This window comes from Crocodylus siamensis, chromosome 1, assembly GCF_052110815.1.
Source record: "Crocodylus siamensis isolate JL-2025a chromosome 1, ASM5211081v1, whole genome shotgun sequence".
NCBI lineage: Eukaryota > Metazoa > Chordata > Crocodylia > Crocodylidae > Crocodylus > Crocodylus siamensis.
Genome location: NC_143395.1, coordinates 305,312,329 through 305,339,955, shown reverse-complemented (window position 1 = coordinate 305,339,955; position 27,627 = coordinate 305,312,329). Strand labels below are relative to the sequence as shown.

Genomic DNA, 27,627 nt, shown 5'->3' with positions numbered 1-27,627 from the left:
GTGCTAGTCTTCTCTAAACTAAAAATCAGTCTTTTACATTCCAGACAACTTCATTCCAGTGGATGTTACCTGTAGGATGGTTATGAGTCATTCGGCCACATTCAATGCTCACTTCAATAAGACTTTCTAGCCTCTCAGGCTTCCAGTATCTCATACCTAGACACATGGCTTTTGTAGCTGCTCCAAATCCAGAACCTACATTAAAAACATAATTACAGCCTTTTTAAAAAGGAACTAATCGTATACAAATATAATGAATGTCACATGAAACAAGCATATTACAGTAATTCAAATAACCTTTAAGGGACTGAAATCTATCATTCAAAACATACTTCAGGACTAACAGCCATGCACATGGATTTTTGCCTCTACATAGAACACTTCAGTGCAGTATTTTATTCAACAGGACTTCAAGACAGTTCACAAAATTTTTATACATTATTACCTTAGAAAATACCCTACATTTAAAAAATTAAGGCTACAAATTCCAGCACTCGGGAAATCCCTGAATGCAAGTGATCTGAACAAACTTAATTCAATCCCATTGTATGCATGATCATATAGTCTTTAATTACATGATAACACCCTAGTTTCTCTTTAGGATGCCTGCCTTAGTGCATAAGCTAGGTTAGTGATCCTCTCAGCACCTTGGAGTGCCTTTAAAAGGTACCGGGGGGCCCATTGTCAAAAAAGTGAAAACTAAGAGCTAGCATTAAGGGAATATGGGTTGGATAAATGGACAATAAGGTGGATAGAGAACTGCCTGCATCATTGGGCTCAAAGGGTAGTAATCAATGGCTCAATGTCTAGTTGGCAGCTGGTCGCAAGTGGTCCTGGGTCTGGTTTTGGTCAATATCTTCATCAATGACATGGAAGATGGGATGGAATGCACCCTCAGCAGCCCCTAATCATTTTCATTGCCCTCCACTGGACAAATTAGGTTCAATAAGGAGAAGTGCAAAGTCCTGCACTTAGGATGGATGCGCAATGGAGGGCAACAAAAATGGATTGGGAGCTGAAGTACATGACTTGTGAGGAGAAGCTGAGGGAACTGGGCTTATTTTGTCTGGTGAAGAGGACTGAGAGAAAAGATTTAATAGCAGCCCTCATCAACCTGGTTCCAAAGACGATGGAGCGACACTATTCTCAGTACAATATCAGCATACCACACAAATATTAATCAATTGATTGCCACCACACACTGATTTGTTGTATCATCTCTACTTTACCAGTGGTAAAGTGAAGCCCAGGAAAAAAAAATTAGTTCTGATCACCCAGGCAGAGATGACTAGGACCCGATTTTAAAAAAATATTTGGCATTTTTTCAGGGATATAGGTTGTACCCGTTTTGGTCTAAAAAGCAGAAGCAGATAAAAACTCTTGGGGTAGAAGCAATATCTTTTATTAGACCAACTAAAAGGTAGCAAAAAATGTCTTTATTTGCAAGCTTTCAGACCCAAACACCCTTCATTAGGTAGAGGAGAATTCAAAAATTGTAAAAGCTCTCTATCAGGTTGTTTCTGAACTGCCTTGGTATCCTGTTGAATGAAATGTGTTATAAAAATGTAAGCTAAATTGAGATTCTCTTTTAAGCAACTTGAAAATTTCCATTAAAATGACTTTTTAACTTGTCTACTCCTATTGATATGTCCAGTACTGGCATCAGAAAAAAGCAAAGCAACTCAAATGCCGGTCTCTACTAGGTAGAGAACTTTTACAATCTTTGAATTGTTTGCTGCTCTGTGCTCTCTCCTTTTGGGTTTTAAGCTTCTAGAGGCTTATCCCATAGGGAATAAGGGGTACTCTTATTATTTTCTACACACTCACAGCTGGCCTTCTGCATTAGGGTTGCCTGCCCCTCTTAAAGTGCCAGGTCATCCTATACATTCTGCTATCATTGCCTTATCAACTGGTCCCCTCTGCTTCCAACCCTGTCTGCAGATAACTTACACTGTTTTCTTCTTTTTCTCCACACTGTGTGGACACCTAAAAGGACAGTACTAGGACCATGGATGAGAGTGCTTCGCTTGGTTACTTCTGTTCCTCAGTGACACTGATGCCTCCTACAGCTGGTGGAGAGCAGTTTCAAGGAAAGACCATCTGTGGCCCTGCAGGCATGGCCTGGAGCATGCTCAGAGGAGACAATCTTTGGACCATGTTGGTACCCAAGACTCCACTTCAGTGGATTTTCACAGACCCAAAAGCCACATTACTGACTCCAAAAAGGCACTGGAGCTTTTTGTTTACACTGTTAAGAGTTTAAGAATATCTTTTAAGAACATTTTTCCTATAATGTCCATCTCAGAGACCACTGAACTATTTTATTGACACGTTGACAAAAAAAAAAAACAAAAACGAGTCTAACACAAAGCACGGAAGAGCTCAACCTAAACTGCTAAAAGTCTGGCAAATTATAAGTAGCAGAAAATGGGGTCCTAAAACAGAAACTGTCAGGTGCCCTTAACTACAGGCATAACAATTCTGCCTGTAATATGGGAATCATTTCATCCTGTGATGTAGTTCTGCTACAGCTGGAATGGAACACAGCAGCTGTTTGACAGCACACAGCAACAATATACAACTACTTAACATACAACATGACTTACAACAATTGTATCCAAAGGAATCAGAGGAGGAAAAAAGTTAGATAGCCAATACGTAGTTACGCACATTGAAATTTGGACAGACCCTAAAAACTAGCACGAGTGCTGTTGCTAGAGGGACATGCATCTTCTCAGGGCCATACAAGGCAGACCCTCACCTGAGTTCAGCATCCCAGTCAATTTCCACAGTGCACACAGCACCCATTGGAGGGTCTTTGCCCACACTGCCCAACCCACAGGTATGCAGGCCGAAGCGAGATGTACCGAGTGAATGGAATAGACTTGCTAAAATTCTTTTTGCTCTCTCCAAGCAGCTGCTGCAAGAAGCAGAGAGGGAGGGAGGGTTCCTGCTCTGTCAAAGAGGACTGAGTGCCAAAAATATTCACGGCATTGCACTGCAGTGTATTTGTCATGATATTGCATCAGTGTGTGATGTCAGAGTGGTGCTGATATGCATGACTGTGATAGCATCACATCACCTCAGGGCAACATCTTTGTAGCATATCACAATTGTGTGTCTCCTTGTGAATACTTTATTTAATAAGAAGTAGGATTTTTTTGGTCATATCTTTTATTGGACCAGTTATATAGTTGAGAGAAGTTTTAGACAAGTTTTTGTATTACTTGAAAGCTTGTCTAACATCTCTTCCAACTGCATAGCTAATCTAAGAAGTGATATTGCCAAAATAAATCCTGCTTCTTCCATATTCCCTGGATCATAACTACAGCAATAATACAACACTACTAAAATATCATTTGATAAGTTAACTCTCCAGTTCATTAAGGATAAATAAACTATGAATGCATGGGCATCTTCATGTGCGCTGGGAGAGAATTTATTTAACCTTAAGGAACTAGAGTCACTTTATCATTAAATGAAACAGTCACAAATAGAGAGCCATAATAGATCCTAGAGGGTCTCTTTATAGAGGATAGCAGGATTATCAGTGAAGAATAAATTATTCTATGGAATATTTTGCTTTAACTACCTGAAGGAAAAATATAATACAGTTATAATATTCATATTTTTTCTTCTGCAGCAGAGTCACTTTGCTAGCTAACCTTTTCCTTTAGATGTGAATCTCATTTGCAAATACAACATTGTTTTTCTAGACAGTATCACATATAGAACTTCAAAAAAAAACTATTGAAACTTAAATGAAACATGGCAGAAAATATTCTGTAAAATCAACATGCAAATCAAGGACAAAAATCCAGACCAAGAGGCATAACATCATGTATAATCTCTCTTTAAATAGATGTTAAATAGGACAGGCTTGATTTACAAAAGGACAGTGTGCCTTACAAAGGAATTCCTGGCAGATCACTTGCCACCTGCAGGCAAATACGGAATTGTTACAAAGCTATCCTCTTGTTTGTTGCAGGAAAAAGGAATGACCCTTTCCCTGAATTTCTAACTCTACAAAAACTGTTATTGACAAACACACATGACCCAAAATACTGTACCCTTTTCATTAAATGGTGTGTGCCAAGCCAGGAGATAGTTATCCGGCTTTAACTGTGAGCAGCTTTCAATGGTGGCAGGGTCTGACCGTCTCCCTGGGAGTTTGTCAATAGAATCAACATAGCGTTTTACCAGTTCACGATATAGGTCTTCTAAACACCAGTAATCTGTTCAGAACAAAGCATTAAGAGACTATTAAAGTAAGCAAAATAAAAGACGAAATGGCGTGGGGGCGGGGAAATGGGAAGGACTACACAGGGCACCAGACATTTTAAAATTCTCATTCAGGTAAATGTACAAAGACTTTTATAGAAGCCCTGAAAACAATTGCGGAGCAGGCATGCTGAGTCTATCTCTGGACTAAAATACAAAACAAAGCAACAGAAGCAGGGTACATACACTATAGGGCTGGATGGCTGAACTTCCTAATCCTAGCCAACAAACTAAAACCTTGACATGCAGTGGGACACAATTTTGGAGCTGTGCTCCCTCCACTGTCAATAGTTAAACTACCCAAGAGTCACCCGAGGCTCATGAGCTGTGGTATGGCTACCTTGGCTATAGAAGGGGACAATTGCTTGTATTTTTTCCTCCCTCTTATTCCCTTCATTTGAAAAATAAAGGAGTCCCCACTTTTAGCAACTGTTGTTATGAGATCCACACAGACATAGGCAGCGTCTTTGGCTGCCTAAACATGTGCTTGCTCGCATTCTAATTAGAGTGCATTGGAGCAGCTCAATTAATTGAGTCTTCTCCACGTTTTAACTAGGACCCTCCAGTGTCCCTTCATTGTTATGTGTATTAAGCCAAATGAAATTTAGATAAAACACCTGTGGCCATTTTTAAACATGCAGAGGCATAATACACATGATGGTGAGCCATTTTAATTAGAGTGGCTGTCCAGGAACTGCTCCAATTAAAACAACCCCTCACTCCCCTCCCCCGCCCCGCAAGAATTCATATAGGCAGCCTTTGACTTTGAGCACACAATAGTCCTGTTAAAGTGAGCTGCAAGGTGTAATGGGCTGCTAAGATGGGGTTTGTTTGGTTTTTTTGGGGGGTGGGGGGGCAGGAAATCTCTTTTACTGGATCAACTGCATAGTTGATATAAAGTTAGACAAGCTTTCGAATGCAAGGCATTCCTTATCAGGTCATTGCTAAGCTGCAGCCTTTAAGTTTATTTGCCAACAATGCTCTAGTTTAAGACCGCACTTCCCTGTTTGAAGAATTACTGATTTCTAACCTCAAAGATAATTTTTTAAAATATATTTTTATTATAATTTTTATGTAGAATGGTAGGTTATTCGGTACAGGCCCTGGGCCTTTGTTTCTTCAGGGCCCTGATCTTCTGTTCAAAATTTAAGAGATTATTAATAATCACAATAAGTCTTTACCGGCTTTGCAATTTTATCAGCAATTCATTTTCTGAAACAGTGATTAACTACATTTTCAGGTTAGGTCTTTCTGTTAAAACTCAAGGTATTTCCTGGGGACGCAGTTCTACTATCCTCACCGTATTGAACAATAATACACTATTTCTTCAGTACTACAGTAATACAGAAATATACTGTATTTCTTCAGGATTATTTATAAAAAAAGTCATATCTAATATGAGTTAAGAGTCTCAGAATCTCCCTTTAGTTCCAACTCAGAAGAGCTTCCACTGGCTTCTATTTGATTTTTTAAAAAATTAATCTATTTATTTTATGTATTAAGGACTAAGTAAAGATTTTAGGATTTGCCTGATTATGTCTGACATATACTAAGGAACAAAGAGAGGGGAAAAAAAAAAAAAAAAATCACATGCCTCAGGCACTCCCGGGGGAAAATTCCTTTGATAGCCTCTTTACTGCAGTCAGTGGATATTTCCTGAGACTAATAGAAGAGACTCAATTTAAAGACAAGTTATGGAGGTTCATAACCCGGAGCTGTTCCTTTGTTATATTGTAACATGTGGGGGGAAAAAAATGGAGGAGACACAAATATTATTTCCTATTTCCATATGCAATATATAAATTATACCACTCAGACTTCCAAAGAAACATGACTTTCTACAAGCCATCCCGCCCACCAAAATCATTTCAGTCATAGGTGTCAGTCAGATGTAATACAGAAGGTGGATAGAAATGTTCCTTATAGATTATGAATCGTACATATCCCCTTCCAGAACATTTTAGGACTGTTTGAGCAGCATAGCACCATAATTACTCTAGCTATAGACACACAGAGAAGAACATTTCCATTAGGTGTGTTTGCAATTAAGTGCACTAGGAACAAAACTATTTTATTTTTTCAGAACTGAAGTCTGATTATTTAAATTCTTCTTTCAAATCAGAAAGGAAAAGGCTTTCCTAGTTTTAGTGATGGCTTTACAGTGTCTCCTACTGTTGGCAGGAACTAGTAATATGGGTAGGTATCTTGATCCTCCTTTAATGCAATAAAACACAACAGAAAAAGCTCCTAGGATTTCTTTACTCTTTGTTAGTGGATCAGACTTTACACTTGGATGTTTAGCCAGTTTCAAGTAGCTGTAACCAATAATGGACCTTTAGTTCAATTCAGAATGGCCTCACCTCTGAATAAGAACTACCACTACTGCCTGAGTAAAAAGGAATAAGTTATCATTTTCCCCAGGAGGGAGTTACAAGAGCAACTGAAATGTGAAGTAATTGTTTACTATGATAATACTAAGCAAATTAATAAAAAAAGTTGGCTCTCTCTCCAATTGCCTTTCTTAAAATCCTTATTTCCTTGCATAATTATGCTAAGACAATCAGACCTATGTTTGTTTTTGGGAGGGGAAATGAAGTAGCATAAGAATGATGCAGTATCAGAACTGATCATGGTTACTATGCTTCATGATTCCATCTTTTCACCTTACTTTGCATCAGAAATACAGATTCTTGAATCAGTAACATTCATATGGATCTCCTATCATGAAAGATAATCCACTTAGCCTCAGTAGTTGTATTTTGTGCTTTATAGGAGTCCAGCCAGTTCAAGTATTTCAGCTGTTAGAATAACATTATACTCTGAAGCCAGGTCCTGCCTGTTGATTCACACTGACAGACACATCTACGTACATGCGAGTCCAAGTCAGTAGAGCTATGCGTGGCTGCCAACAGTCCCGAGCCCTGAGCATCTTACAGCAGCACATCTTTCTACAGGGTCTTTAGAGCAGTTTTTATCTGAATTTTTATGTTTGTACAGGGTCTAGATCAGACCCACAACTTCCACCAAAGCAGCAACAAACCTGAGCAAGAAATGCAATGCTGGCCATTTCATACTGTGCTCCTCCTTTTAACCTCAGTTTTAACTTTATAATTTGCTGTAAGCAACTTCAGAAAGGTCATGCAGGCAATGTATTGTCTGAAAGCCATGAGTTGGGGATACCTGACATAGAGCAGCACAGTCAAGCCCATCTGTAGCCCTAGGATATTACCATAAGTGCTTTATAATAACACACTCAAATGGTGAAAGGAAGGAAGAACAATTAAAATGTTTTTGCCACAACAATTTGTTGCACTTGCCATTATTAACACAGCTGGGAGGACGTTGAGGGTTTTAGTTTTATTTCTTGATCAAGGTTTCACTTTTATGGGGCCAAGGCATCTTTCAAATTTTTGACATAGTACTAAGAATCGTGCACTTCTACCTATATATAGCCTGAAACTCCTCCTATGCAATGAGTTCCCCACAGTGCTGCTCTTTAATCTTTGAGACCCTCTCTACACATGGCAGGTAAATGTGTAATGGGATCTAATTCACCCCCTGCTACACATGTGAATTAAAGCTCAGTAGCAACCAGCTATGAAGTTAGGACACATTGTTGAGGTCTAATTTTACAGCTGGTTGGAGCTTTTTACAACATGATAGCTACTTTGCATGTGTAGCTGGTCTTAAAGTAATTTGTGCAATTACCTCAGTAACTGTGATACCTGTAATGTGTAGAGGGGGCCTGAGAAACTAGTTTACGAGTAGCACATTCATATAAAAGATAGGTTAGAAACATAAATGTTAGTTAACTCAGCCCAAGAGATCCTATTTTACATACTCCAGCGTTATTATTGCATTTACATCAACAGTTTGAAGTCAAAATCAGGCCCAATTTCCCATTTCCTTTACACTTTTTGGTACTAAAGACATGCATAACAGGGATTTTGTGTTTCTTCAAGTAGCAAGACAAGGTACACTTGTCACAGTTGCTTTCTTACTAAAAATATGGCTATAAACTGAAGAATTTTAATTAAAAATTCTTCCTTCCCGCTTTACAATTTCTTCAACTAGTCCAAACCATGTATTTTGCTGCGGTAGTCTCTCCAGTCAGCGAGAACAAAAGTGCAGGAGAGTTGCTGTTGATTTATAGTTAGTTTCCCCCCCCCCCCATTATAAACACACCAGCTGTGCTCATTGTATTTCAAAAATATAATTTACTAATAGCGTAACTGATACGGCTACAAGACTTGTTAGATGTAGGAGATACCATTTGTACTTTTTAGAATTCAAGAAGCAGAAAACATGACATGCACTTGATCATGGACTATATTCAGAAACATGTTAGTCATCTTTCCTCTTGATAGGCTGACATCTTGCCCTTATCTTTAGTGTATTAGCTATCCTTCAGACCATTGGTTAGCCAGCAGCCAAGCGTGAAGTATTCAACATGCTCTTCAACTGATCTCTGGAAACTAAATTTAGAACAGTTTAGCAGCAGACAGATAAAACAGTGAAATAAGAGCATGTGAGATTTCATTGATTTGGATGATTCTTACATACAATTCAGCACATTTGCAAACTTCTTCTTATGTCAGTTACAGAATAGCACTTTGTGTTTTTTTTCTTTAGACTCATTTGTACAGATAAAGAAAATAACTTAATTTTGAAGAAAAAGGTGTTACTAAACAAACCCCCCTGCTTATTGACATGCTTTTTGTGAAAAAGGCTTGCTGGTCTCAAAAGTCTTGACTCAACTGGAAAGTGTGGACATAGAAACCATGGCCAGCTACAGATAGCTGTTATTGCCTTGAGAAAACATAGGTCAAAACTTTTGTGATTTTAGAGAAAGTACAAATTTAAAAACAGTGACTGTTTTGATATTTTAGCTAAAACTACAGTATGTTTTAAAATGTCTTTCTGTAGACCAGACAGAGAAGCTCTTTGCATAAGGGAAGACTTTCCATTTCTATCTTTCCAGGTGCTATACCTAGTCTCAGATTCAAAGAGACAAAATTTCTAACCGGCTGCGTGACATCACAGTGTTCTGTATAACGTAACGTACAGAAACCATGCAAGTGTTCTGTGTATATTATTTTCAGCACGAGAAGTTTAAAGCTTTTCAAATTGATTTATTTTTTGTGGACTGTATTATTCTTGGAAGTGTGTGGTGCAGAGAATCTCTTTAACAAGTTTTCTTTGACAGACACAAATTGTGCTAATCTAATTCTAATCAGTTTTATGTAGTAAGAAAAAAAAAATTTATAGGGAGACACTCTAAGCCTAAGAAATCACACTTCTATTTCCTGTGGCTGAATAAATAATGCTACCATCAGCAGGCTTATACTCCTCATAATTCAGTAGAGCAGCACTTGTAGACTCTTAGTAGTTTTTTGCAAGCTCATTACACCCGCATTATTTAAAGTTTATTGTAAGTGTGTTAGCAGCTCCACAGGTTTATTCCTTCCCGTCTGGGTTCACTAGTCACGTCTTACTTACCTGTGATGAGAGCCTCTGCTGTAGCCATGTGCATCAAGGTATTGTCACTTACTGGCCATTTGTCTGAAGACAGCACCAGATTCTCAAGCCCTCCAATTTCTTTCAGTTCCTCTTGGATCTTTGCACCTAAAGCATTGTTTTCCCGGGAGAAATTTCGATAACCAAGAGCATCCCCAACCCCAGCCAGCACAAGAGCAGCCTTAAATTTCTCCATCCTAAGAGGGACTTTCCACTTTCCTTTTGTCTAAAGCAGCCACTGAGTTTTGGTCTTTCTTTGTTCCTTTGCCTTCTGCTCAGTTACACTGACACTTTATATCAGCTATTGTGTCACTGCACAGAGCTCCCTCTATAAGGCAAGACCTTCCTTTTCTGGCTTTTTAGGTGTTACCTCTTGTCTGAAACCCAATGTGAGGAAATATTTTGTAATCCAAGGATTTCACAGGCTTTTAGTTTACTGTAAAAGCACAAGTGTACCACTTGCAAGAAACAAAATGCAAAAATGAAAGTCATTCTTGCAACCCAGTGTAAAGCAAGCCAGGGAATACGCAAACTATCCAGTGCAAGTAACTCTACACTCAGAAAAACAAATACCTTCAGGGGAGGTACTAATTTATTTAATGACTTGTAAACATGTATATATTTTTTTATTTTGGTAATAATTTTGTTCCCTTTGTAAAATGGAGCAAAAACTAGAAGCAGTCTCCTGTTAGAAGAGATAGCCCAGATCTACTCCCAAAACCTCAAGGGAATCAAGTTTGTAGGTTACGGACTATAAGCCAAGTAAAATTCAGTAGACCTTTCACATTTCTAACTATATCTCATGGCTATAGTGTATCAAATGGAAGCACGGATGGGTACATTACTAGATTTAGACTGGTGACCCAGAAAACATTAGTGCTGAATTCAACTGGCTGATTTAAAAAAAAAGTTGTACTTGTTATACCCACAAATCAGAATGTTTAATTCATTAAACAAGCAAGAAAAATAACTACTTCACTTACTGTTTCTCTTTGGACAAAGTAAAGAAAATATGCAAAATAACTACTAATGTACTGTTTTGCTTTCACATTTTTCATACCAGCATAGGCCAAAAGCTGGTCATTACATGTTCTGGAATAAAAAGAGAGACTTTCCTAGGAGTCTACAACAATTGTTTACACAGAAAAGGTCTAAACTAGTAATGATCTCATATTCTGATAAACAAACACTTCTGGTTTTTGTACTTAGTATTTTTCAGATGGTTTGGTTTATCACAAACGTGACCACAACTGTAACATGACATGGGGAAAGACACTGCACCACTCTGAACCCAATACTCAATACTTATATTCAAATAGGGCTCTTCCCCTACTCCCTCAGACCACATAGCAGTGTCTTTTGCCAACATGTCTATAGCAGATGACGAAAAATGAGTTTCAAAGCACCATTTGCATTTTCTTAAATAAGTAGAAATATTTTATTTATTGGTTTTACAGAGACAGAAGTTTTCAAAAATGGGTTTATGAATTTAGAAACTTTGATTTTATAATTAAAAACTGAAACTCAGGGGAATTACTCAAGATCACACCAGCCATCTAGGGAGGAAGCACCTTCAACTCCTAATTCTGTGTCTCATTTACAAGACATAGCATCCTCCCAAACCTCTACATTAACCACTATACCTAGTCCATTCGAGTTGCTGGGTAAGCTGTGTCACTGTGAAGAAGAGGCAAGAAAATCAACTACCAAAGCTAGTACGATGAGCAAGTACAGGCCTTATCAGATGAAAGGCTCCTTTCCAGAAACGGGCAAAGTTGTTGTCATTCCCCCTTTGTCTTATCCTTGGCCGAGAAGTGGACACCCTTGTCATGGATTTTGTCCTCTTACACCCTTCAAAACTTCTGTACTGTCTTTTGTCTGTCTTTGACCTTTTAGGGAAGAATCCTTCTTCATTCAAAGGCATTTTGTGCCGATAACAGAACAAAGACAGTGCTTTAAATTTCCTGCTTCTAACAAGAGGGATCTCATTCTCCAGACTCTCTCAACAAGAAAGCAAAGAGCTTGATGTCTCTGTTCTTAAATTCTGAATGACATCACTATACTGTGTTGTTGACTGAGGTGTTTGACACTTATTTCCTTCCAAGTGTCTTGCACCCAAAATATAGCAAGAGTCATGCTTAAGCACATTATATTAGATAGCAGTTTAAGCACAGGAAAGGGCCTTTCCTCACCTTTTTAAAGAAATTAGGCTCTAATGAAACTCAAAGTTATGATTGATGGTTTAGTTCTCTCAGGACAACAATACAATACACAAAATAGAAAAACTATTTGCAATATTTGCAGACTAGTGTCTGAAAGGAGTTTTGTTTGCAGGGCTTGATTTTCACGAAAAAGCAAGGAGGTGGCAGCAATGTGGTACCAGATGAAAACTAAGAGGATTGAGAGGTGGGGAGGCTTCAGGATTTGGCTGCCAGACTGAAAAACCCATTGTTCATAGACCTCCATAACAAGTTGATAGCATGAGTGAGCCCAGCCACAAAAGACTTAAGATCAATTTGATCAGGCTAAAAATGTATACTGAAGCAAGCCTCAGCAAAACAAGACATAACTCAAGACTACTTCAAAATGGGAAGCAGTCAAGTAAACAAAATAAGGCATCCAAGGTATATCCATTTCCTTGAACCCAGTGGAGTGGGGAGAGCCAGAAATGCCTCATCTCAGATTTAAGTAATGACTTGGGGCAGATGGCAGCTCAGCTCCAGCTTCCACCCTGAGCTGAAGCTGGAACTGAGCTGCTGCCTGCCCCAGGCTGGGGTGACTTGTGCAGCAGGGGAAGGGGACGGGAAAGACTGTACAGTGTAGGGCAGGGGTGTGCAAAGTCCAGCCTATGGGCCAGATTGGACACACAGACTCCATTTCCCAGCTGCCCCTCCATGGAGACTCCAGCAGCAGTGGTGCTGTAATGGGTGGGGCCAGAGTTTCCAAGGAGACCAGACCCAGTAGCGCTGATCGGGCATGTGGCAGGACAAGGAGCTGTTCTGGGACTGGGATCTTGCAACAGTGACAGCATGGGCCAAAGACAGGACAGAGCTGCGATTTGCTGCCTGCACACCCCAAGCTCACCACTGCAAGATCCCAGCCCCACAGCAGCCCCCCATCCAGCCACATACCCTGCCAGTGCTGCTGGGTCTGGCCTCCATGGAAAGCCTGGCTCCACACTGTCACAGCACCATGGAAACTGGGTACAGCGACACCAGCAGGGACTGCTGGGAAATGGAGTCTAGCCACTGGCCTGTTCCATCATTTTGCCTACCCCTAGTGTAGGGGAAAGCACACATGGGGGGACACCCACAGCATATGGCTTGGAGGAATATGGTAGAGACTACATAGCCTGCCCCACAACTACTGCTGAGGCTGGGCTGGCACTACTGAATGCCCTGGAGCCACAGGTGCAGCAGAAGGTCCATGGCAGTGGGGAGCAGGGGTGAGGGGGTAGCCAGGCACAGGTATAGGGGGCAATGGGTAGGAAGGCAAGAAGCACCCCACCCCCCTGCCACTGCTTTCACCATCACAGTAGTGGGTAGAGATTCATTTAACGTGGCCCCCCCAATACTTAAATTATAGACGTGGAAAATTATAAATTTTTAAATTTTCTATGTCTAGAATCTAATTAGTGGGCAGGGAGGTGTATTAAATTTGAATTCATCTTAGATTTGCATAAGTACAGTGTATGTTCTTTGTAGTAAGTGTTGGAGCCATGTTATAGCCAGGATGGTCCAGGAAGTATGAGATTATGAAGTTGATCCAATAAAAGATAGAACCCCCAGAAATCCTTGCTTCCCACATGTTCCTTGTACTCATTTAATACATTTTAGGTAATGGCCCCATACTTAAAAGGATTCGGATATTGAAAATAAAAGGAAAATACTATGGACATCTAGTAACAAGTTAAAAAAAACCTTCCAAAAATCAAATCTATCTGAGATTACAGGGGATTTATGCAAGCAAACAACATTTTGATCAGGAGACAACGGCTAAGACTTATTCTTTTAAAAACTGACTTGGATTTTTAACCCCAACTGTTATTGCAATAATGATTAATTAAAACTACGTTAGCCAGGGCCAAAATCATCTTTTCATCTGCATTCATAAAGCATCAAGTGTAACGGGATCTTGGTGTATGATGGGATCAAAGGTGATACAGTATACAAATTATCATCATAAACAGAAGTTGTTAGGAGAATCTTGGATGACTGTCACTCCTTCCTCCCTTCCACCCCAAATAAACATCTCCAACAATGAGTACCCCAATACCATGTTGGAATATAGGTGAAGAATCAACTCCAATGGAAGAAAAACACATGCTACCTACCACCACTTGGGTTTTCCTTGGTCTCTTGTTGATAGGCTTGAGCCTGTTTACTACAGTTTGCAAGATCTCAGCCAGAGGTCATGTTTTTGTGGTTGCCAAAATAAATGGCTTAGCTTCAGCAACAATTATGCCTATAAAAGTAATGTTAATACTCACAGCAGGGAAGAGCATGTGTGATTAACAGCTGCAAACAAAGCAGCATGTAGAAACAGCCAATAGACAGAGGGATTTCTCACTGTTTGGAAAGCTAAATTTCTAGGCCTAAAAATCTTGCATAAGAAATGAAGCGAAAACTGGAATGGTATGGATAGATGATCTTGGGGGGCTGAGGATGAGAAAATGTAAGTAAGGCTTTTTACTCTCTTTAAGGAAACAGGATAAGAAAGGAATGAGGCATTGTCAGGAATTATGCTAAAAGCACTGCAACTGTTTTTGAGTAAGGTAAGGTACACTGGCTCCAAGTGGAAGGAGACTGTAGAGATACTTAATTTTATTTCCAAGCAAAACAAGAGGGCATGGACACTTATGGTATAGACTTGAGAACTCTAGCATTCACATCTAGTTATTCCCCAAATAAAGACAGGATCATCTGTGGGATATGATTCCACCTGACAGGAGAGGCTGTTGACTGAAACAAGTTTAACCTAAGAAACATGCTTTCCAAATAGCAGAAAAAGGATTGAAACAGTAAGAGAGTTACCAGTGCAGAACAAATACAAGCCCAGATCAGGATCTGGCTGGAGATAGTCTGGGAACGTAGACATTGTAGTCCAGGGTACATACCTGGAAAGCAATATATGGAAGCCAAAAAGAAAGTGTCCTTTATGAGCAACAGTGCAACGTTTGCAAAACAAAACAATGTTATTGTTGGAGTATCATTCACTCATCCAGTTTCATGGATAACCTTTTGGCAGATATCTTTGGGTATGAATGCCTATAGGCATGAAGCTCAGCTCTAGAGATTTTATAACGTGAAGTGAATCAGGTTCTAAAGGGATGTACAGCTATTAAAATTGTAGCTGACTATCCTTATTGTAGGAACGGAGAGATGAAGGAAGAGGCAAATAAAGAACTGTAATATCAAGCTCCTACAACGAAACAAGTGTTATGCATGAAGCTAAGGAAGACTGAGGTCCACTAAACTGGATGTCTGTTTATTTCTGAAAGACTCTGCCTGGATCTTGAGAAACTGAGAGCAAACATTAAAGCATATGAGAAGTAGTATATTTGCTAGTAAAAACCCAGACAGATGGGGCTTCTTGCAGGTCACCAGTGGAGATTCTTTTCCCACCATGCTGGTAAAGCGGTGTAAGTGAAAACAAGAATAGAAGAGGGTACCAGGTGTTGCATGTTTTTACACAAAGCGCAAGCAGAACGGAGTCTGTATCCATTTCTCGACCCCCTCCTCTCAGGAGGCTCCAGTTGCTTTAACTCAGACACATTCCGTGTTTAAACTTGTCCATATTATTCCTATTTAAAAAGAAATAAAAACCCACTTTATTTTCTGCCCCAACCTCCTCATTTTTCTGCTATCAAAATGGCATCTATGACAAGTAAACAAAACATCCTAGCATAACAGTCCATGCTGTTTAACTGATGTCCTTTACCCTTACACTCTGAAGGTTAACGGACTAGAGCTCAGGCAGTTGCTTTGGTCACTATACTGTTCCTTAATGAATCCATCACTGCAGCTCAACACAGCAGGACGAGTCTAAGCCTTTCTGAAAAGTAAGAGCTTGGAGTTAAGCAAAATGCCCTTTTAAGAACAAACAGGAAAAAACTGTTTCTGTTACATATTTGCCAGTTTCTGAATGATCCAGCTATATAAAAAAAACAAAGAAGCAAACTTACCATTCCAACCAAACTATTGAACAGACAAAAATCATACAAACAATGTGTGTGATTGATTTTGATGCATTATGTTGAAAGTCTATTTATTCTTTTTGCATTCCCACATCATTTACAAATGTACAGCTTACTTAGCAGCAAGACTCTCAGGTGCATTGCGTAAGTGAATGCCTATGGGTTCGCGCTCCTTAACATGGTATACACAATATAATCACATTGATTTAGAACTGTCAAGTACAAATGCCGTGACTCAGTTTCAGATATTCTAAACAAGTCGAACCAAATTGGCACAAACTTCAAAAAAAAATATATACCATACGTCTAGGCATTAATACTAGATGCATTGAACAGCCTAAAGTTTTTCTGTATAATTTGCTTCTATAAAAAATTGGTCATCCTAGATATTATCACTATACCAGTTTACTGAAAAGACAAGTCAGAGTCAACCCCTTTGAGTAGGTCAGAATACGGGACAGCAATAATTGGCAAGTACGCATCTGAAGTATTTGCTTTGTGATGCCTCAGAGTTAACAGCTAAGAAATATTGTTCTGTGCTATTATGTGAGGGGATTTTAGCTAAATTCCAGGCTGCCTCAGAGATTTAGAAAACTGAAAACAGCATTGAAGGAAGGTACTCCACCCAGATGAATTGCAACCTTTCAAGCAACCAATTTCCCTTGAAGCTGCTCTGTTCAGTCTCTTACAACAGCTGTTTTCCATGAAGAGCCTCCACAGAAATTATATTTAAAAACAGGCAAGTAAAAATGCATTTGAGGGAAACTGCAGTGCATCAGGACCACTGAGAATCCTCCTCCTGGGAGACTAAGTAAAAAGATAACCCCAACTCAGATAGGAAGCTCATCTGAGCAACTACATTAGTGCTTTCACCTTATTTTCTCTCAGTAAAAAAAGATTTTACATCGTGTATGAATTTTAAAAAAGTTGAAGTGGTTGTTCAATAAACTGAATCTATAGAAGTTCAGCATGAACAAAATGTTGCACAAGCTCTGCTATAATGCAAGCCATTCTTCAGTTGTTTAATGGATCTACAGAGTATGTTATTCATGCTTGTTTTGTACTGTATACATACATTTCAGGTTATAATTTTCTAAGAAATAAGCATTCTACTAAATTTGACTGGCAGCTGTGGCTGACATAACTGGATATTAAATGCTCACTATGTAATAGCTACAGATGGTATACCTTGGGGTCCCCCCCAGAAAAGTGCATTCTTCCTGCTTTTTAAAATTTGCCTTATTTGACTTCTGTAGAATAAACTATGCACTCAAATGTATTTCTACACAGATGCATAAGCTTAGTTAAGAAGCTGGTAGAGGACTGTTTTAGATGTAGTATTATTTCTTAGTTCCTATAATATTAACTCCCATGTAGAAAGGAGATAGGCATCTAAAGACAGAGATACTGACATCTAGTGGCTAACTGTCAAACAAGATGTAAGGTTCATAAAAAACCTCAAGAGGGGTAAAACTAGACTAAGAATAAAAACCCACTGAATGGTTTATTTGTACCATGCCTGCTGTGGAACCTACTGAAGAAAATGTGCCAATTCAAACATATGCAGACGTCCCCCTTCCTTTTTAACAGTATGAACAAGTGAAACTCACACATGTGAAAGAATGAAGGTAAAATTTCCTTACTCAGCATGTTACATATTGACAGATAAATATTTATTTATATTTTATTATGAGCTGCCACTGACATATTTGAAACTTAAACACTTAAGAACTCTAAATGTTAGAGTTGTTTTAGTACTACGAATCTCATATCTTCATGATTTATGAATAAAAATGGTGTATTAAGTCACAAGATGTTTAAAATGATCTTATATATGATCTAAATATTAAAAATTCCAATAAATTATGTAACTTAGTTAACATCCTATCATTTCCACGGTCTTGTCAGTTCAACTCTTATACACAGTTCAACTCTTAAACCAAATAGTTGTAAATATTCCACAACTCTTCCCTTTAACAAACTTCTACAGTGACTACGACAGACTCAGTGCGATGAGGTAGAAGTTACAAAAGCCCTGTGTGTCAAAATATGTGAAAGTTTCCAGTGAAATCTCTTATACGTACATTTTATAAATCAGGGATAGGAAGTCATTATAGAGAAAGAGAAGACTGGTCCTTGAGCTATACCAGAGCAGTCTATGTGGAGGGATACAGAGGGGGGAAAAAACAGCCGACTGACCTAAAGTCAGACCTGGTATAAACAGATACAACTCCACAGATGTCAGAGGTACTGCACCTATTTACACCCTCACTATTATTCAATTTTTATTTTACCAGAATACTTGGGTGCTGAAGTTTTTAGTGTAGAGAAAGAAGTCTTCCAAAGTCCAAAAGTTTTTCCAGATTGGTATTGAGATATGTTATCTGTACTGTGGCAGATTCTTTGTTGTTAGCCTGAAATGTATGATAAAAAAAATTCCAGGCAAATACAGCCTTCAGTGCATGCAGTTCCTGACTTGTTTGCTCCCGAAACAGAAGCAAACCTACAGACAGACTATAACCAATCTCATCAATTCACTGAATACAAAAAACAAACAGAAAATGTGAAATTGAAGAACAACTAAATTGTACTCAACTATGACACTTGAATTATAAAAAGGTGTCTTTGGTTGTTTGTCTATTTTTTTCTTCTTTAATAAAGGTAAGGAATAGTCAACCAACAGTGCAAATCTTATTCAAAGCATCTTTGGAGTCACAATACAATGTAGAGTAGCAATTGCTAACTAATTTGACTAAACACTTTGTGAACACTGATGAAGTTAATTCTAAGGTGAGAAAAAAAGCCAGGTACAATCAATCTATACATTAGAAAGTTTAAAAATATAAAATTAGAATCCTGGCTTCAAGTAAAAAAAAAATATCAGTAAGTATTCTGTCATAAGTTTATATGATTAGGACCAATTCACAGAGCTGACCTGTATAAAAATACAACATACTACATAAGTTTTATTTAGGGATTTAATTTATATACCACAAATACTGCTTTTAATATAAGTACAATATAATACAGTTTTAATTATGTAACTGCTGGTGTTCACCTTGGATCATGAACTGAATGGCATGCTGTGCTGTCAGAACTTCAATAAAATGGCCTCTAGTTAAACTTCTCCAAAGTATAAAATCATGCAAAAATCTACATCCTATATGATACACCCAGTACAATAATTGAAGCCAATATCCTACGAGCAGCCTGGACTATCTTCTGAGTTTGTTCTTGCAGTGTCCATAAGTCAGCCATCATTTCCTTTAGGCAAAAAGGAGCAAATCTCAGTTTTGTCAGTGGCGTCTCACCATGACCACTGAAACCAGCAACAGTGTGTGTGGTTATTGGCCAAAATGTCTTCGTTACCTGATGCAGTTCAGACTGCAAACTTAGTTTATTATGAAGAGTCTGTGGTTAGGATGTTTTACGCTTTCCTCCTGTGACTACTGGCCGCGCATACTCCACAAAATCGTCTATGAGAACAGGCCATGCTCCTAAATAAAAACCAAAAAAGGGTTCATAATTTAAGAGAAACCTGTTTAGTCTTTAAATACAAATGATCACAAGTTCACAGCATGATATTACTTAGATGTTGGACTGACTACAACGTAGTAACTGTATCATCTTTCAGAAAATATAAAAATGTGCCTAAACAGTAAAAAAGCATAAATGCTAAAGCATATTCTGTCTCAACTGCATTACTGGGGAGGAGAATAAGTGTACTGCATGGGCATGCAGGGAGAAAAATCAGGAAAGCCAAGGCATGATTTAAAATGTAATTAGCAAGAGACATAAAAGACAATAATAAAAAAAAAAAATCTACAAGTACATCAGAAGTAAAAAGGAAGACCAAGGACAGCACAGGCCCTTTACTGAATACAGAGGGTAATAAGAGATGCAGAGAAGGCCTATTCAATGCCTTTTTCACTTCAGTCTTTACAAATAAGGCTAGTTATCAGTTGATGAGTGCAGTTGGCAGCCAGGATGGGGAGGTCATAAACAGCTTAGAGTAGGTAAAGCACTAGTTAAGGATTACTTAAAGAACCTGGATATTTAAGTCAGCACGGCTGGATGGGATACATCCTGGAGTACTGAAGGAATTGGCTGAGGTAATTTCAGAGCCAGTGGCTATTAGAGACCTTATGGAGGTCAGGTGAGATGCTGGTTGACTGCAAAAGGGCAAATATATTGCCCATATTTAAGAAAGGGGAGACTGAGGAGCTGGGGAATTACAGACTGGACAGTCTGATCTCAATAGAAGGAAAGATCAAGGAGCAGATCATCAAGGAGCCCGTTTCTATGCATTTGGAGAAGAAAAAAAAAAAAGATCAGAAACCGTCAACATGGATTCATCAAGAGCAAGTCATGCCTGACCATCCTGATTTCCTTCTATGACAAGGTGATGGGCTCTGTGGATAGGATGGGGAAGAGAAGAGGGGGAAAAACAGTGGATGTGATATACTTTGACTTAGTCAAGCCTTTATCATGGTAAGCTAAGGAAATACAGACTAGATTAAAAAAAACCAAACAAAAAAAAAAAACCCCAAACACACTCCTAGATGTATATATAAAATTGGCTGGATTTTCATGCTCAAAGAATATTCATCAGTGACCCATTGTCTAGTTGGGTGAAGGTATCAAGTTGGGTACCCAGGGACCTGTTCTAGGTTTTGATATTCTTTAATATCTTTATTAAATGATTTGGGAGATGGGATTGAGTACAGTTAGCAGATTTGTAGAGGACACTAAATTGGGTGAAGTTGCAGACATTCTGCAGGGTAGGACTAACATCCAAAAGGATTTTGATAAACTGGAGTAATGGTCCGAAATCAATAATGTTACAGTATACTCTATGTTACAAGAACAGGTTTAAAATGCTTTTAATACAACTGAAGTGTAATTTAACCCTATTAAAGGCATTCACATCATACAGAATACTCTTGTGCACAAAGTTACTCCAACATTGGTGTTTTTAGGCTAGAGGCTGTTAGTGTAAATATATTTGAATGAGAACATGTAGATGCTAAGAAATATTTATTTTAATACTTTATTAGCAGAATTAAGGACCAGTAGTATCATAAGTTTAAACCAATTATGAATTAATATTTCCATAAGCAGAGCTAACCAACTCCCACACTTGTGCACGCTAAAAACATCTGTGTGTTATTTTTGCCGTGGGAGAGTAATATAGCAACCTTCAGTTAAAAATTAACAATCCTCTTTGTATAAAAATTCTGTTTTAACAGGACTTCTGTAACATAACACATTGGATAGCACATACTGAAGCAGTAGAGTCAAGAATTATTTACTTTTTCTGTTCAGCCTAATAGAGATACATTTTTGGCAATAAATCTGATATGGTATATTTGTGGTTAAATGCCTAATGTAAATACATATTAAGATTCAAAGTTCTTTTTGTTTATGTAAACTAACCCAATTTTACTAAATCTAATTAAAAAAAATTAAAACTTGTTACCTTCTTCATCATAGTTAGACATATCATCTGCAATCATATTTCCAAAGTCTAACAGAAGATTCCACGTATCTTTTGGGATTGATCTTTTATGATGTTCCTATATAATATGAAAACAAATTGCATTATGATAAAACTACTACAGAATTTGACAATAATCTGTAACACTCAGTTTTTCCAAAAGAGAAAATGTTACATAGTTAAATATGATTATGATAATGCTCTCTACTAAGTCCGGGAGCTTTCCAATAATACTGTGAAATAAAATGCTGCTTGAAAGAGGTAATTGTATAAACTGTACTGAACAGTTGCTTTTATTTCTTCAACCGTGCTCCCATTATTGTTTTTTTTAAAAGCTGTGATACTTAGACTTGTACAGGACAAGAGCCACACACTGAATTGGAGTGATAAAATATAGAAGAATTGGTCAGTAAGTTGAGTACTGTCCATCCTGTACTTGATGGAGGCAGGGGGACCATGCAAGTTACAGCACAGGATCACATAATTAAAGATTACATCATAAGGCATAAAGGAGCTATGCTAAAATATCAACCAAAACAGTTCTCGGTTCATCATTTGCAACCCGTTACTTCAACTTGCTGGTAGCCTTTGCAGGATACAACTATGTTTCTTATTTTCTCTCCCTAATTCAGAGTTGATATGCACCTTTCCATTGCCAGCAGATATAGGAAAAAGATGTTATCAGAGATTATGAAGATTTGCAAATATTATGTACAAGTACGATGTGCTTCCATAGACAGAGAAAGCACAGGTGGAAATAAGGGTGGCAGGGAGAAGCCAGGAGTTTGTGGCCTCCAACCAAAGCATATGGGAACAACAAACTGGATATAAACACCAAAAATTTTTTGGACTAGTCCTATATGGGGCCAAGTACACCAATCACACTTCATGTACATGTACATGATGGACCACTATTGCATTATTGACATTTCAGAAATGCTGCTTCCACTGCCTCAAACAGACTTTAGAAGAATCACAACAATAAAGGAATACAGTATTTGAAAACCAGTTACTTTAGGATATGAAATCAGGCATTCACAGGCTCGAAGCCTTTTAAGACTGAAATATGCCACTGAATTAGAAGTGCACCCTGATGAGTTTTGTTTAAAGACACAAATTGAGTTTATACCTATGTTTGCCTGTGTTAACCTAAAATAGCAGGATGCTTACAGAAAATATCCTCCTATGCTATATTAATTCTGGGAAAACACTGAAATACACAGTATTAGTCACACAAAAATTAAAAGATTATAAGTTGCAATGCCAAGCACTCAAGTTATGAAATATCACGATTTAAGGTTACCTATGCAACTTTAGCATGGCTCCCTCATGAATATGCATGATGATATATTCTTTCATCACCATCTTTTCTCACATACCACACCTTCAAATAAGATACACACCTTGTTTCGGGGAAGGCAGAATGAAGAACAAAGATTTTTCCAGAACCATGGCCACACAGACTGGAGTGCCCAATTTTCAGCTCACTCACTCTGCCTTTTCTGCTCAGGCAAAAACTATAATTTTCGCCCTTTTACAGACAAAAAGTCAGCAGCTCATGGCTGCTCCACCAAAAGCTAAAACTGTAGCTGAAGAGTGAACTCCGTGGGCAGATCTAGGATTCTGACAACAGATAAACATATTCTGCGGACTGTAAAGTAGGAGAAGAGAGGAAAGATGAGGAGCAGCAAGCAGACAGCAAAATTGCTGAAGACAGGTAGGGTTGATTAGTGAAACTTCAAGACAATCACAAAGGAGGGAAAATTGTTAACACCTGTGAAATGAAAAGCAATCAGCAGGAATCAGGTCTATTATAATGAGCCATTAAGTCAACTGACTGCAGTGTTGCCCAGATAAAAAAATGCCAGTGTTGTTTCCAGGCAGGAGATTTTAAATTTTGGGTGGAGCAGGAATCAAAAGAGAGTGAGACCATAATACTTAGGCTTGGCAGGATTTAATTTTTAATTGCTAGATGTTGATAAACATCAAATTTCACTTGACACACAGGTCAATTATTGAAATTTGTAGAAAGGAGACATTAAAAAAAATCCAGGATGGAGGCAAAGAAATCTGGGTCTGGGACACTGCATGTGTACACACACAAGCACAACAGCTGCTGCAGGAGCCGGGGGCTGGACTGGTAAGGCTGTGCTGGGAGTGGGGGTTGGAAGAGCAGGGCTGGTAGCAGCAGGGAGCCTGGTGCTGCCTGCCAATTGCTCTGCCCAGGTCCCAGCTACAGCAGGAGACAAACTCACAGAGCCTGGCATGCCCATCCAGGATCAGGGCAAATGCAAAACTCCCGCTGGGCCAGGCTCCATGGGAGTTTGGCCCCTGCCCAGCTGGGACCTGGGCAGAGTGAGGGGCTGGTGGCACAAGGCTTCCAAGTGCTACCAGCCCTACCCCTCCAAACCATGCTTCTGGCACAGCACAGCTTTCAGCTCCTGCAGCAGCTGTCATGTGTATGCTAAATTGATAAAAATTGAACACCCCTAATTTTCCACAATTCTGAAAGTTTCAATTGATAAAAATCTAAATAAATGCTTAAAAATAAACATAAATTTTAGCCATCAAAATAATAATAAAAAAATAAAAAAATGAATTCTGCCAATAGAAAACTGCACCCTCCTGGATCTGCTAATGCTGGACTCCACACCTCTCTCTATGCAACTGCTGGAGCACAGACTCTTTGCCCAACTACTGATTAGAGTTGGGCAGATTTTACATGGCAAGAGGATGCTAGCAGACAGAGTTTTTCAAAGAAAAAGTAACCCAAAACATTCAACACAGGCAAAACCTAAGTTTCAGTTGCCTCTTTATAGAACTGAACCATTTTGGTTGAAATTAAAAATAAATAAATAAAACCTGAAGACAGGTGTTGGGGACAAGATCCTATCCCACTTCCTATACACTTAAGCAGCAAGTAAGATGTAGCAATTGTATTGATACTGAAGGATACCACTGTTACATCTGCATGATGCTGTAGTGAATGATACCAGTGTAGCAAAACTGCTGCAGTTTTAGCCCTGTATCATTCAGGGTACAAGTTAAGGCAATTTATCCTACTTGTATCACTATAGCATCATGAAGGCTGAACATTTACATCATTTAAGCTGTTGCACATTCCTGAGCAGCAGCTTCCCCTCCCCTTTTAAAGCAGCTAAAACATAATTTGTCCAGATCCTTAATGTGATCTTATTCTACTTGCTCAAATCCACACAAAAAAAGTTAATATAAAAGATGGTTGAGGTCCTCTTCTTTCTCTCTGCTTTTGTGCAATTTAGGTCTCAGAACTATGATGAGAGTGTGCTCCAAAACAAAGATGTATTAATACAAGGCTTAGCAACCTACAGACATTTGATTCAGCCTGTAGACATGGGGCTTTAGTAATGGGAGGCTTTGGAAGTGGTCAATCCTGGAAAGAGGTAGCAGCACTGGACCCTCTTCCGAGTCACCACAGCAAAAAGTGGTGGCAGCAGATGCACTCCCTGCGCCGTGGAGAAAAGCACCAGCAGTGGCTAGATCCTAGCATCCAGCTATTTCTGATCTGAACTGGGTCATTCCAGCCTGCAGACTAAAAGTGTTGCTGATCACAGCATTAATGGATTCCCACAGACTTGAACATAGTCAAATGGGATTGCACTTATGCACCTATAGGTGGAAGAGGATCTGGCCCTTGGCATGTAAAACTGCAACCTAAACAGTTGAAATTACAAGAAACAAACCAAGGTGCCTTTAATTAGAAGCGTTGGGTAACTGTACTATGTGGAGCCACCAGCCCCACCTACAATACTGCGAAGACAGCAATCTTTAAAATCTTACATAATGAATGTTGATTACATGGCTCAGCAAAGAAAAGTTGAACATCTGATATAAAGAGAGATATCAAAAGTATTAAAATTTATACTCAATTTCAAAGAGGGCACGATGTGAAATCTTATGACATTTTGTCAGGAGAAACTGGTGTACAAAACATAGACCTTCCACTTATAAACCCCAGCTGCTTTGGAGCTGGATTCACAGGAAATTTAAAATAAAATGTTTTACATTTAAGGAAATACTTTGCTACTTTGAAACTGCCTGATCATAGGCATAAGCAAAAGGACAGTGTTTTTAGAGTAAAAAGGAGTTAAATGGCAAAATCCTTTATTTAAGATAAACTTTTTTTAAACCAAGTATGTAGAATACTATATCCCTTGCAAAGAGATTTAGACTCCCCCCACCTCTACCTCTAGAAGTACATGGATAGAAAAATACTATTCTTTAAGTACCATAACTTTCAGTCTTTTACAGACTGCTCTCTAGAAAAGGAGTTATAACATTTTTTAGTTAAAAGCTCCACTTTTTTTGGTTTAAATAAATTTTATAAAGCCTCCCAAACTTTCAAGTCAGAAAAGAACTGAATATAATTGAAGTACTCATAAATATCCATGATATTGCATGTGTATAAATAGCATACAAGTAAAACATTTTGATCTGGTACAAAACATGCCTGGTGATAAACAGAGCAGTCTGAGGATGGGATGGGACTGTTCAGCCTACAAAAGAGAGAAGACTTCAGGGGGGAGATCTGGTGACAGCTTACAAATATATCAGGGGAGTGCATCAGGGGCTAGGCGAACAACTACTCACCAAGGCACCCCAGGGGAAAGCCAGGAGCAATGGTCAAAAACTCCTAGAAAAATGTTTCAGGCTGGATACAAGGAAAAATGTTTTCATGGTTCACGTGACCAGACTCTGTAACAGACTCCCAGTGTGGGTGGTGCAGGCACCTACCCTGGAGATCTTCAAAAGGAGACTGGAACACACACCTTGCTGGGGTTATTTGACTCCAGCAGTCTTTCCTGCCCAGAGAAGGGGGTCTGGACCCAATGATCTCACAAGGTCCCTTCCAGCCCTAAACCTCTGTGAATCTGAACCTACATTGGCTCCGTCACAATCTAAAATTAGAGTTACACTGTACATTCAACTTTCCCCCAGAGGAGAATACAGGGTCACCTAGTACTCAAACTATAAAATAATGTATTGTTATCTCTCTGCTTCACTTCCTTTTCTCCACATTAGGGAAGTTATATAGATAGGATTAATTTAGTTTGCCTTAACAATGTTCCACATGAATTTTCAAATGCAAACATGCTCAGAAAGAAACGATGCCTTTTACTTGGTGTTTCTTTTCTCTGCTACGTACACCACTTCCAAATTGCCAAGTTCACCTTAATAATGTGAATCAATTTTGACAGGAAGAAAAACATACTTACCAACAAAAATTTATTCCAAAGATCTAAAAATTTAAACTTTCCTGATAAGACTAAATTCCAATATGCTATTGCCATTTCTAGATCTGCAAGAAATAAAACACAAATGTAAATATAACAGTGCTATATCTTTCGTTGCAGTTTTCACTCATTTAATATATATTGCTATAAATTATCCAGAAATTGGGAATGAAAACATGACCAAAGAGTTTCATTTTACTTTTTCATGATGGTGTTAATAAGAATACTTAAGAATTAACTGGATAGTTTGCCTTATTTAATTCTAAATAGAGACTCCCTACAAGAGCAGCATTACTAAGAGCTCGGGTTATATTCTCCAGAAAGAAGAATCACTGGTGTAGTGCACTGATATGGAAGAGGTCTGAATGTAAGCTACCAATGCTGCTTGTGGTCTCCTATTCTTTACCCTACAAAATGAAGGTTCTAAGCTAGGGTGTGAAGTTGTAGAACACCAGGATAAAATCATAATGCTTGCAAATGAAACAGTCTGTGTGTAAAATTTCATATGCTTAAAAATGGTCATCAAACCAAATACTGCCCTCTGAATGAATAACTGAAGCCTTTAGAGAAAGTGTTGACATATGCTTAGCAGAAAGCCCCCCATCTCCAATGACAACAAAGCAGAAAATATGACTTTTACATTTCAAACTTGATCATGCCAGCAAAAGCAGTATTTGGTTTGAAGACAATTTAAGTTTGAAAAGGAAATTTTAGATTCTACTACTGAGTTTGCTATATTAGTAAAGCAGGTAGAATTTACGCATATTGCAAATTTATATTTACAAAGATATACTGAAGTTGCAACATAAAGCACACAAACGCCAGATGCTGAAAGAATTAGGGGTGTCTACACTTTTACTCTT

At 38.5% G+C, this 27,627-nt stretch overlaps 2 protein-coding genes across 5 annotated transcripts in view; both read right to left on the bottom strand.

Annotated features, from left to right (window-relative positions):
* The window catches only part of ADPRHL1 (ADP-ribosylhydrolase like 1), a 46,496-nt gene extending 36,217 nt beyond the window's left edge, over positions 1 to 10,279 (bottom strand). Inside the window, exons 1-3 of one of the 2 annotated variants that reach the window (XM_090021825.1) lie at positions 9,781 to 10,279; positions 4,071 to 4,235; positions 70 to 195 (exon numbers count right to left, since the gene is read on the bottom strand). In XM_090021825.1, coding sequence (XP_089877951.1) covers positions 70 to 195; positions 4,071 to 4,235; positions 9,781 to 9,994 — 505 coding nt within the window. In that variant the 5' untranslated portion in view covers positions 9,995 to 10,279. The remainder of the gene's footprint in view (positions 1 to 69; positions 196 to 4,070; positions 4,236 to 9,780) is intronic. The other variant, XM_090021835.1, reaches the window with a different exon arrangement.
* Positions 10,280 to 18,954: 8,675 nt separating this feature from the next.
* Positions 18,955 to 27,627, bottom strand: part of DCUN1D2 (defective in cullin neddylation 1 domain containing 2) — a 32,598-nt gene continuing 23,925 nt past the window's right edge. For 2 of the 3 annotated variants that reach the window (XM_090021813.1, XM_090021802.1), the window contains exons 5-7: positions 26,747 to 26,829; positions 21,474 to 21,570; positions 18,955 to 19,491 (exon numbers count right to left, since the gene is read on the bottom strand). In XM_090021813.1, the coding sequence (XP_089877939.1) occupies positions 19,412 to 19,491; positions 21,474 to 21,570; positions 26,747 to 26,829 (260 nt within the window). In that variant the 3' untranslated portion in view covers positions 18,955 to 19,411. Of the gene's footprint in view, positions 19,492 to 21,473; positions 21,571 to 26,746; positions 26,830 to 27,627 lie in introns of those variants that run through there. The other variant, XR_016438466.1, reaches the window with a different exon arrangement.